The sequence below is a fragment of the Panulirus ornatus genome, chromosome 52 (genome assembly GCF_036320965.1).
Source record: "Panulirus ornatus isolate Po-2019 chromosome 52, ASM3632096v1, whole genome shotgun sequence".
In the NCBI taxonomy this organism is placed as follows: Eukaryota; Metazoa; Arthropoda; class Malacostraca; order Decapoda; family Palinuridae; genus Panulirus; species Panulirus ornatus.
Window position 1 is genome coordinate 14470108 of NC_092275.1, and position 12816 is coordinate 14482923.

The 12816-nt window shown below is 46.8% G+C and overlaps 1 protein-coding gene and 1 long non-coding RNA gene across 3 annotated transcripts in view; one reads left to right on the forward strand and one right to left on the reverse strand.

Annotated features, from left to right (window-relative positions):
* The window catches only part of LOC139765105 (ADP-ribosylation factor-like protein 4C), a 47810-nt gene that overhangs the window by 29344 nt on the left and 5650 nt on the right, over nt 1–12816 (forward strand). Inside the window, exons 1-4 of one of the 2 annotated variants that reach the window (XM_071692282.1) lie at nt 3115–3513; nt 8036–8978; nt 9619–9792; nt 11699–11767. In XM_071692282.1, the coding sequence (XP_071548383.1) occupies nt 8799–8978; nt 9619–9792; nt 11699–11767 (423 nt within the window). In that variant the 5' untranslated portion in view covers nt 3115–3513; nt 8036–8798. Of the gene's footprint in view, nt 1–3114; nt 3514–8035; nt 8979–9618; nt 9793–11698; nt 11768–12816 lie in introns of those variants that run through there. The other variant, XM_071692281.1, reaches the window with a different exon arrangement.
* Nucleotides 1–12816, reverse strand: part of LOC139765106 (uncharacterized) — a 76952-nt gene that overhangs the window by 2517 nt on the left and 61619 nt on the right. The window lies entirely within an intron of this gene.

Here is a 12816-nt window from a genome sequence, read left to right on the forward strand (position 1 = left end):
CTTGATATTGTCAATAGTGAACAGAAAAGAAGCTCGTGCATTCATTTTTAGCGACAACAGATGGTCCTGGTGTCTTAGTTATAGTCAAGCCATCTGTGGAGATGTGGGGATTACCACCACACCATCTGTGGAGATAGTTATAATCAAATCGTTCAGGATGAAAATATGGTACATCCACACCATCTACGGTGGTGACGTGGTGGTTACAACCACACCATCTGTTTGTGTCATGTGGTGTTACAGCCACACCACCTGTGGTGGTCACAACCATTCCATCCAGATCTATCGGTTGTGGTAGTGACACAATCCAAGTTATCATACCATCTGTGACACATGAGTCACACCATCTGTGGAGATGGTGACACATCAGTCACACCATCTGTGGAGACGGTGACACATCAGTCACACCATCTGTGGAGGTGGTATCTCATCAGTCACACCATCTGTGGAGGTGGTATTGCATCAACCACACCACACCACAAGGTCGCCACACCAGTTCCTTGTTACCTTTGGTACAATCAGGTTCCATACGCGTTCTTCTTCTATTCACCTGGTGATCAGTGCAGTAGGCGAACCACCATACAAACAGATAGATAGTCTATCAGAACCATGTGAACCATCAATATATTGAAGAACAAGATTATAATGAAGTCCTCGACTCCGTCCACTGAATCCATAACTATTTCTCCGACTTCCAGGTGAGTCCTGGACTTAGTCAGGTCCGGGAGTCCAGCTTGCTCGTACGTGATGTTGTCAAACCTATAAGTCATGACCCTGGTCCAGGCTGCTGCTGCTGCTTCACTAGTTAAGACCACGTCCTCGTGGAAGAATATGATGTACTCTTGACTGATGAAGGCGGATAGTGTCATCACACAACGGTATCTACTGAGGCGATGGTCGTCCATTGATGGAACGACGGCATGTATCCTGCTGGTGTTACATTAACTGTAACGTCACTTGCTATTTTACGCATCGGTATGATCAGTGCTGCGATGTAAGGTGGAAGCGGAACACGAGCGCACTGTGTTTAGTAAGCCAAGGTTTTCTCAAAAGGTGCAGTGTTATCTATTGATCTCACTGACACATTTGTCCAGATGATTCCCATCTTCTGAAGTGAAGACGTGTTCGTCACAACGAACTCCACCTATTGAGAGGGGCCGCAGCATTAAGGACACGTCATCTATTGATCTGAAGGTATTAGTTAAGATAATGTCATTTATTAAGCTTAAGGCGGGTTAGTAAAGAGGACGCCATCTATTGAGCTGGTGGTTCAGTAGTAAGAGACGCTGTACCTGATGATACAGGATTACAGTAGCCAAGGTAGACGCATCTGTCAAAGGTGAAGAGGTTTACTCATCGAGATATGAGTGCGGAGGTACAGAGCACCACGTTCATTACTAAGACTTGCAACATGGGTCAGGCTGAGAGGCCGGGACAGTGGAGGTGCTATACACCTCCATCATCAACAGAAGCAGAACCAATATTAGCAGTGGCTGCAGCAACACAACCAACCCACGACCGCGCCGTCAACACGAGGAGAGAGGGGGAGGAAGGTCGCAGGAGGAGCATCATGTACGTCATCATCATATGTTGATAACGTGTGACTGGGAAAACAAGTGATTGCGCTGTCATCACCTCCCGCAGCTCATACATGATTCCGATCGGTAAGATGTGACTGTATTATGATGGCTACGACTACAGCTGTTAATATGGTAGTCACAGGATGAACAGCATCATCATCATGAGTGTTAGCATTAATACTTCATGAGCGGCAACGTACTCATCACTTACATCATAAACTTCGCCATCCTCACTGCCACCATTTCTTAGCATCACTAGCGTTATCAACGATCCGCTATCATTGTCAGCATTACCGATATCATCTATGATATCAGCATCACTTATACAAGTGACATCACCATCGTCAGCATCACTGTCAGCATCGTCAGCACGACCTGCACATCGGCCGACGTCTCGGCGGCGGAGGATCAACATGACCTTCAGAGCGTGACATCCGCTGGCCAGGACCGCCTACTTCCGTCCGGGTCACGGTCGAAATAATGCTAGATTGATCATGATACATCGTGACGTCACTGATCAGTACGGGGAGGTGGGGGTGGAGTGAGGATGGGGAGCTCACTGGAGTGGAGAGGTGAGGGGCTGGTGTGGTCGTCTTCCTTCTGAATCACTGGCTTATCTCATCATCCGGTACTCCACCGAACGATAAGGTACGTCCTGCTGGGTGGGGGCGACTTGTTTATTGACAGAGGGTTGAGAGAGAGAGAGAGAGAGAGAGAGAGAGAGAGAGAGAGAGAGAGAGAGAGAGAGAGAGAGACTACGTACGACTCGATTTTGTCGTGAGTGATGGGTAAAGGCAAGGAAGAGACAGATGGGATTGGAAGTGCTAACACAACCCACACAGAGAAACTACACCTGCCTGAGACACACACGAACATGAGCATCAAACAAGATGGACCTGGCGGTGGACCTGGCGGTAGACCTGACGGCAACAAATTGACAAAATCCACACTCTGAGTGAGGGACACGGAGCCCCAGACAGGCCAACACCCCCACCCAGAGCAATGGTAGGTGTGTGTGCGTGTCCTGGGGGAGCGGGGGAGTCTAGGAGGAGGATGTGGAAGGACGCAGTGCCTTGGTAATGACTCATGCCCGCCATGTGGGTCGCTACACGACCGTTGGAACGCGTGTCTAAACCGTGTGATGCCCTGCAGGAGCTCGCGACGGTTGGTACCCCTGTTGAATCAAGGTGACGTCATCTACTTGACGCCCAATTTGATGACGTATCAGTGACGTAGCCCCATGACATCATTCCTCTGGTTGACGGGCAGGCGTGGCGCACAATATATTTTCAAGGATCTGTCTGGAATATCAACCAGATATCCTCTCTGGTAACGGATACAGATCCTTCGAAAATGAATTCCGGGGCGATGAGAAGGGGCGCGGAAAACGGGTAGTGAGACGCGAGGGTGGGGTAAAAAGTTGCAACACCCGCATTACTCACTGCATTCCGATGTGACGGGGGCACCTCGGGCGGCCAGAAGGGCATGGGGCCGTAATGTGATCCTGGAGGAGGTGATAGGGCCAGCCCACACCGCCTTATCACTATTACCAGCACGGTGAGCCCGCCCTCATTGTCGCCAGCCCCGCCACAGTGGTCGCTGGGGTTCCCGCGCTCCCGCCAGCCCCGCACCGCTCTGAATCGGTTATCAGTCTCGCGTGGGATTTATAAGAGCGAGTTTAGACAATTCGTGGCTCAGAGAGTGTCGGTCCGCGGTCGTGTGCGAAGGTCGTCCGCCTCAGGTCGTTGCTGCACTTGAGCAGCTTGCTTTACCCTCTGGCGTTCCGACTGTGGGACTCTGTGCAGTGAATCTTAACGGTGGTCGTGCACTTCAACCCCTTGTGTCTGTTGTAACGGAAACAGAAGAGTACTCGGATTGTGGATATTTTATGCCGACATATTTGCTGAGTGGACGATACATACAAGTGTACCAGGTAGGTGACCAGGTCTCTGTAGGGGTGGGATTAAGTTAGCTTTGTGCCATCATGACGAGGGATGAGCCGCGTAGACGTGCACACGATCAACTGTGGTTGGTGTGGCGCAGGTGTCTGGCATGTCTACGGAATGGCAGAACTGTGCTGCGAGTGAGGTTAATGAAGAGGGTTTCTACCTCACCGTACATGATTATCTTTCCACTCCTGTTGTATATAAGGAGGTGGGGAAGTGGAACCCCGTTCAAATACCTTGGTTGTTGGACTGGCCGAAACCTGACGCCTCTACAGGAGGGTAGCCTGTGCTGTAGAAGGAAACCGGAGGCTTTCTACATGAATTATACGTCGTATTGGCTTTCTCCAGAACTATGCCGCCCTACTACGCTGTTACGGAGTCATTAAAGAGTCAAGTTTCTCTGTTGTTGTCGATGCAGACCAGACAAAGTGACTATGTGTGGTGCACGGGTCTTGCACAGCGTCAGGCCTGGTGGACGCTGCGCACTGGGTTTCTAGGAAACAGCAGATCTGGAACATTTCACTGAAACGTAAGAAAGGTTTCAGTAGCATCACATGACCTGACTCGGTCGTAGAGATGATGTGAACCTGGCAGGTCTCCAAGGGAGCCCTCGTCGTCCTAGGGTCATGTGACCTAGCCATTCCCTCCCAGTGGCAGCAGCAGCAGCAATCAGTAACTGATAAAACCGTTCTTTCTGGCAATTTAACTTCATCTAATTCCACTTTGGATGATTTCACGTCTATACCCTCCCCACTTCCCGGATTGTTCGACTGGGTCTCTGGCCTCCTGAGTATCTCCGAGCAAGGTCTTCCAAGTTGAGTCCCAGCTATGGGTGAGGCAGGTGTATAGTGTGGATGGCAGAACTACCAACAGTGTACAGGTCTCAGCTAACCCCCATCCTTCCTCGTCAGCCTCTTTCCTTCCCAAACCCCTAAATTTCCCTTCGCTGACGAAAGGGATCGTTCTCATCCTTCCAACCATCGCCTCATCACCCATTGTTACCGTCTCCCAAGTCTCTGAATCTGTCCTGAACTCTCACTTTCTTACAATCTGAATCTCATTTCTTTCAGGTTAACAATACGATTTTCGCGGTGCAAGGTCTAGTGTTGCCCCCTCCTGTGCGACTCTCCTCTTTCAGGGATTTTGGTCGATGTTTTTGCTTGACTTTCGCCATCTCTGAAGCACTTTATGACGTGAAATAAGCCTTTGGTGTTTTTAACTTCCTCATTTGGCTTTTCTGCTTCTCTGCGTCTCTCTGTTCTATAATGCATAGTGCCCTGCTTACCCTGGCCAGTAACTGTTGATGATGGACTTCCTCGTATCATGTAAGCGGTGATGTCGTCCCTCTGGTTCTTTTCCGTCGCCAACTCACTTTCATTTATCCCAGAATTACCTGTCCTCACACTTATGCCAATGATTCCACTGTACGTGCATGCTTCACCTTTCCCTTCCATTCCACCTCACTCCCGGTGCTTGTTCTCTTTCTCGTGCTGAACATATTTCCTCTCTATTTAGACCTGTACATCAGCTTCGAGTGAGGAAGCATGAACCAGTAGAATCCTACAGTGCAGAAACAAAACTTTATGTATCTTGTTTCCTACTATTGTTTCAAAACGCTGTAATTCAACCCTGCAACAGCATGATTATACTGAGCATAACCACGCCCTTCATTCTCCTTGGACATTCCACAAAATGAACATCACATAGTCTGCTTCACCAGAGCTGTGGGCGCTGCACAAGTATTGAGTTTTATGTGTTTTTTTTCTTTATCTCATTTCTTGAGTTGTTCCATATGTACAGTGGGCTTATTCCCCCAGTGTGGACTACTACTTGCACATCTAGTGTGGCTTATCCTCCATCTCTCTCTTACCCAAAGTGGGATCAGAAACCTGTCTTGCTAACTCTACCACCGTCACGTCTCCTCAACCACCATATTCTGCCCACTATGACGATGCTGTTCTCACCCTGTTCTGCAGGTATTATCTTGGCCACTGCCTGCCCTCATGACCTGCCAGCATGTGTCCCAGCCACTAATGCTGGGACCCATGGCTCGTGATTGGCTGTTGCTTCCCATATTTTGTGTGTGTGAAGACCTGCCACTCTTCTACCTTGAAGAGTCTGGTCAACAAGCACTTTAGGAACTCTGGTTAATCTCTTCAGTCTTTCTCGTACTTCTTTATATTCGTCGGTCAGATTGGGGCATGTTTGTCTTCCCAGTGCCACATCGGTTATCATACAGCAGAAACAGCAGCAGAAACATCAGTGACACCAGCAGGAACAGGAAGGGTCTCGTACAGGAAGAAAGCACTGCAAAGCATTTAGCCAAGGGAATTTGTCTCCTTTGGTCGTGTGTCATATGTTCGAATATCAGACGATAGTGTTTCTGTTAGAACACACTCACTTATTTACTTACACTTTTACATAGTAGATACTTAATGACAGGCTCCCAACGTTGTCTCTTGCCCACACTTAAGTACTTTTAAGTTCGTGATGACAACACTCACTGAAGTGCTTTAGTCTCAAGTATTCATCACATTAAAATGATGTTGACTTATATTGGAAATACACTAAAATAAGTTTAGGTTTAAGCTCAAGACGCACTTAGGTCCATCAACACACTCAGGCAGCACTAGTGAACACACTCAGGCAGCACTAGTGAACAGTAGAGATGTAGTTCTGTAATGTTCGGCGATCATAACACCACTGTTCATATTCTCATACGTGACACTAAGGTGTTACCATGTGGCATCATATGTCATATATACGATGGACATGCTGACATATGTGACACCGATGTGTTGTCATGTGTGGCACTGACTTGTTGTCATATGTGGTTCCAGTGGATATACTGTGTCACTTGATGAAAGTGTCATATTATGACAGCACAAGCCTCCCACTAGTACCATGTAATGACACCACAACCCCTCTTATGGTGTTACATTATGATACAATAACCGTCGCAAGTGGTGTCATGACACCACAGGCCTCTCCACTGGTGTTACCATCCTCCCCATTGGTGTCATGACACCACAACCATTTCTACTGCTGTCACAACCCTCCCAGTGGTGTCATAACCCTCCCAGTGGTGTCATAACCCTCCCAGTGGTGTCAGATTACAGCACGCAAATTTTCCCACGTTTATAAGACACAAAAACACTGAAGGATAACGGCTTATCACACTCTTGATTATCATTATTATTATCATTATCACCAATTGCCTGTGGGTAAATGACTGATAACTGTTACAGAGAGCAAAAATACATGAACCATTGGGTCGACTTTCTATCGAGTCTAACGTCAATGGATCGTCTCTGTTGCCCCGTAACCTGGTGGGGTTGGGGAGTGTAATCTGAAGGTGAAACAACACCACCCTAACAAATACTATACACAAACAAAAACAACTGATAAACAAACAATCATCCACAAGTACATACACTCAAAGAATGGAAATTGGAATATATCATGTAAGTCAATACGACGAACATTCTGGCATAAGCAAGTAATCTTAACAAACAAACACAAGTAATTAACAAACAACGAGTCTGAGGAAAAAATAAACAAAGAACATGTCGGACACAGAGAAGCAACAAAGCCTGACAAACACAAACAAAAACTGGGCTGGACAAGCAAGCAAAACCAGCAGCACACAGGTGGGTTCCGTCTGCCTGCCCACCCAGCTCACATAGCATGCAACCTGCTGGGGCGCGCCTCCTGCCAGTGAGAAACGTTGGGGGGCGCTTATTGGCGCTCTCTCTCTCTCTCTCTCTCTCTCTCTCTCTCTCTCTCTCTCTCTCTCTCTCTCTCTCTCCTCCCCGCACTTGACCTCACCCCCCCAGCCTGGGGCGAGCACTCTCACTACGTGGGTTGAATCCTAAGAGGAGAAATCGTCAGGTGGCTCGAGGTGTGCCAGCTTAGCAGTAGGAGAAAGCCTCCTGCGCCCCATCCTCACGCTGGGTTAGGTAATGCCCATGAAAAGAAAATAACATAAGTGCTCCATATACCACTTGACGTGAGACATATATATGAATATATAAAACCTAATGTGTGTATATGGATATATCACATCGAACATACTTATGTGATTTGAAGTGAGATGAGTAGATCATGTTATACTTGTCACTTCTCTGTAACCAAAATATTTAGATATTGTAGAGTATTTTATGAACACAATGTTTAGATATTGTAGAGTATTTTATGAACACAATGTTTAGATATTGTAGAGTATTTTATGAACACAATGTTTAGATATTGTAGAGTATTTTATGAACACAATGTTTAGATATTGTAGAGTATTTTATGAACACAATTATTAGATATTGTAATTTTATGAACAAAAATGATAATCTTTTAGTGCTCTGTGATCAAATGCACGTCTGGGATATTGTTAAAAAAGTCTTGTATTTCTAATGTTATGATGTTTGATGTGGAATTCTCATGAATGTTGTTATAAGAACCATCATGTGACGTCAATGAATATGTGTAATGGAAAGTATCGTCTCTTCCTCTCAGGTGTGGGACTGAATGCAGTACACAGGCGTCAAGGGCCCTGGGTCGAGGAGGCGAGAGAGAAGATAAAGTTTCGTCACAGACAATCAAAACAAACAGTTAATAAAAGCGATCGAACGAGAGAGTCGACAGATAGCGCAGCGTGCCAATCCCAAGGCGAGGGGACGCTGACCTGTTGACTGAGAGACAGTAGAGGGACCTGTCTCAAGGGACAGTAGAGGAATCTGTCCATTTACTGACAGTATAGAGACCTCCTGTCCATCCACTGATAGAGAGAGAGGAGAGACCTCCCCTTCCACAGGGAGACAGTAGAAGGTACCGTCTAGCTAAGGTCGTACTTAGGATCCGCTCGGTTTACCGTCATTGGTCTACCACACAGGAGTTCGGCAAGCGCGACCCAGCTCCTGCACAGGAGCCCTACTGTTTTAGGGCGCCTTGCGAGGAGCGAAACAGTAGGTGTAGTGAGATTAACAAGGTTCCTCACGCTCCCAAGATAGGGCCAGTTTTTTTGGTTTACCCATTAAGCTCTCGCACGAGCTTATTGTGAAACACTGGCTCTAAGAAACACTTCTCAAAGCGCCTTCAAAAAGCCTCCCAGAGCCCATACAAGAATCCTTCCAGACACCTTGCAAGAACCTCTCAGAGGCCCTACAAGTACCCTCCCAGTCGATCGACAAGAAGCCTCATAGAGGCCCGACAAGAACCCTCCCAGACGCCCTACAAGAACCCTCCTACAGGTGCTACAACAACCCTACAGAAGCCAAGTATGGACTCGTGGTCGCGTCGGAAGGCAGGAGTGGCGCGGGCGGTGGAGGGTGTGGTCAAGAGGAGGAAGCACGTGGTCCTCGTGGGTCTGGACGGGTCTGGCAAGACGACAGTCCTCACCAGGATGAAGTACCGCTGCTACGTGGCCACCACACCCACCATCGGCTTCAACCATGAGAAGGTCAGGAAAGGCTTCAGGTTTCCTGAAGGTCTTCTGAAAGATGACCTTGCTGACCTTTTTCAAGCCACACAGTTCTCTTGTAACGTAACACAATCTTGATTTAACTAATTTCACAATAAGTTTAACGTTACATTTAAAAGTAACAATTTCAACTTGACATTTTAAAAGTAACCCAGTGTTAATGACTAATTTTAAAGTGACATTTTCAGTTTTATCTATAAAAAGTTAACACATTTATATTCTAAGTTCATATCTTTTTCTATGGATTGTTAAGAGATAACGAGATTGTTTAGCTCAAAGTTGTAGCTGTTTCTCATTTAGACTTAACAATGCGTAATTCTGTAACTCGGTGATCTATAATTCATAACGTAATAATGAACCACTTCGAAAATACTTAAGCGAAATTATCTTTATAAAGTTAATTCCTTTTTAATGAACTATTTCAAAAATACTTCATGAAAGAAGTTAACTCTATAGAGCTCTCTCTCTCTCTCTCTCTCTCTCTCTCTCTCATACTATTGTCTTTCTTTTCCTTCATCATCTTGTCTCACTGTATATCTCTTCCTTCCCTCTCCTCGTGCCATCACATCTCATCCTTCGCATCACACTGACCCTCGCTCTTCCTGTGCGCCGTCTTCAGGTCTGGGGAGGTGGTTACCGCTGGTCGTGCTGGGACGTGGGTGGCGGGGAACGACTACGACCGTTGTGGTCGTCGTACACCCGCGCCACGGATGGAATAGTGTTCGTCGTCGACTCTGCCTCTCCCTGTGACATGATGGAGGAAGCGAGGGTCGAGCTGGCCCGAGTCCTCAAGGTCAGTGAGTTCCCCGGTCCGGTGTGGTCCGGGTATAGCCTTAGCTCAGACTATAGCACACATTCCTCTCCGTCAGGGATCAGGAGGCCGTAGCACAGACCCTGAGGTGCACTTCTGAAGTCCAGATTTAGACAGATTCGTAGACCTGCTGAATCCCAATTCCAGACAGATTCGAGGACATGTTCAATCCAGATTTCAGACAGGTTCCTGTACATGCTAAGTCTAGATTTCAGACACGTTAATGTGTACTTTAAGTGTAGATATCAGACAGATTAGATATATCTTCATATGAGTTTTAAGGCCAAGTTCTGAGATGAAGTTCGTAGAACTTATGAGGAGGTGAGTGTCCAGCCTTGACGAGTCAGGCAGGGAGGGTACGGAATGTGAGGCAGGTCGGATTCCTAAGGGTACAGCCAACGCTCTTTTGTCTTGACTCGTAGAGTAACAGACTCGAACCTGGACAGTGAGGCAGCCCAGAAGGTGATAACAACAACGGTTGACGCCGACTGCAGCTTACTTTCTGTAACAGGTTCTCGGCTGAAACTCTAGAAACTGGTTAAGTTATATCATAGTCAAGTTATCATCAGAGCCAAACTTGAGTTGGTGGTACCGAGGCTCGAGGTGTATATACATATATACACAGGAGGTGGTGTAGATACATATATACACAGGAGGTGGTGTAGATACATATATACACAGGAGGTGGTGTAGATACATATATACACAGGAGGTGGTGTAGATACGTATATACACAGGAGGTCTACTGCCTTCTCCTGCAGGGAGCTGACCCTACGTCAGGAGGAACCTTCAAGTTGTCAGAACTTTAGAGGTGGAACTGATGATAATCCTTGGCTCTTGATGGGAACATGGAAGGTGGTTGGTCACAGCTGTGGTACCAGACTAGAATGTTAAACCAAGAGAGAGAGAGAGAGAGAATCTTTAAAATTTGAATAATTATCGTACGACTGATGAATAATTGAGACACTTTAACCAAGAAGAGTTCACAAAGAACCAACAGACCAAAAAAATTATAATCTTCAGGTTATGAACATGTGATTGATGAGCGACACTGTATGATCCGTCATGTGTGTGTGTGTGTGTGTGCGCGCGAGTGTTACTTGTACTAAATGTGTACTCTGGTCGTGGCTACTTCTGCTGTTGGTGTTGATATTCTATTTCCAAGTAACGGGACATAATGAGGGGTGGGTGTAGTTCAGTAGTAAGGCTGGTCATTTTTCATAAGTGGCTTCTTGTTTATGTTTACAAGTAATTAAAGTAAGTGAGGCTGGTAGGTTAATGACTGGATTTTATAGTAAGATCACACAATCATTCAGTCACTTACGAATTTACTTATGGTACAGCCCAAACCACATACTTTTGAAATGAACATTCTCAAAACCTTCAAAATTTAGAATTAGAATTACCAAAGCTTTTTCTACAAAGTTCCAGCTCACGTAACGCCTAATTAAGCTTTGTATGAAGGCATAAGCTAAGACTGTTGTATAGATTTTAATGTAAAATGAACATTTGAAACTAACACTTGACTCATTGATGAGAACTAATGAACATGAGTAATTACGTATGTTGGAACTAACTTAACGTAAGTACTCATGAGTAGTAGTACTAAAGTAAATATATATCTATGTTAGTATTAACAGTCGTGTGTTGGTACTTACAAATGGTAGTGTTAACATGCGAGTACTTACTTATGTAAGTACTGAAGATGTGATAGGTATGCGAACATTGACTACTAATGAGCACTGACACAATTGACCATATACTCACGAGATTACGTTACTGGAAAGACTCAAGTATAGATGTACTAATGGATATGAGCTAGAGAACTAACGCATTGTACTGGAGTACCAACGAGTACTAACGAAGACGTTTTGTTTTCCTGTTACAGAAATCTCGTGCATCATCGGTCCAGCTGGGCATCCCTACACCACCCTTGCTTGTGCTGGCGAACTTCCAGGTAGGTACCTGCCTCCCACTACCTAGGACGAGAGAGAGAGAGAGAGAGAGAGAGAGAGAGAGAGAGAGAGAGAGAGAGGTCGTAATGCAAGGCTGGTCGTGGGCAGCCTCCCCAGGGAGACATTACCATACTGTGAACAGATCTGACCCTTAAACATCTACGAGCCAGCACAGTGCGCACTCAACCCCAAGCAACACACACAGAATACAAAGTTCAGCAGACCTACAAGTACAGATTGCAAGAGGGAGAACTGAAGGAGTGAGTGAGAGTAGGGAGAGCGAGTGAGAGTTGCAGGAGAGTATCTGCCTTGTCCTGGTTAAGGACCATCTTCCTCTGGTTATGTCTACTGAAGTTATTGAATGTGAGCGACGTGTCCTCCTTAGCTTCTCTAACTCTGGGTATAGTAAAGGGAAGGCATATGCCACCATGACCAGCTACGTGTTGGAGGGCAGGACCCAGGAGAGTGGATGAGGCGGATGACAAGAGAGAGGGAGTTACAGGAGAGTGCTAGGCTGGGGAGGATGAGGGTGTCTGCAGTGGAGGAAGAACTGGAGTAGAATGGTGGAGGGGGAGGAAGATTGTGTGGATGGGTGGAAAATGAGGAAGAACGTGGGTGAACGAGGGGAGGAGGAGGAGGGGGTGGGGGGAAACGGTGGATGACTTGATGGGTGGGTTGAAGGGGTGGAGGACGCCTGGTTGAATGAACGGAAGGGGCGGCGGGGCGGCGGCCTGCGTGCTCCAGCGGGCGGATGTTACTGCGACACGCCTGATATATAGGATAATGTGGGTGCTTTCGGTGCACAGGATGTGAGGGCGTGTGGCGCAGGGTGTTGGTTCACCCTTTCGGTTCACCCACTCCCTTCCCCATTCCCCGCCATCACCACCTTAAGGCGTGTGGGCGGGTATGGGCGAGGGTGGTGGGCGATACGTAGGTTCTAGTGCCACTCAGAAACGTGTGGGTGGGTGTGGGCATGGGGGGGTGGCCGGTGTGAGGCTCATGAGCCACACTTGTCCCTCTCGTCGCAGAATAAAAGTGTTGAAAGGTTTGT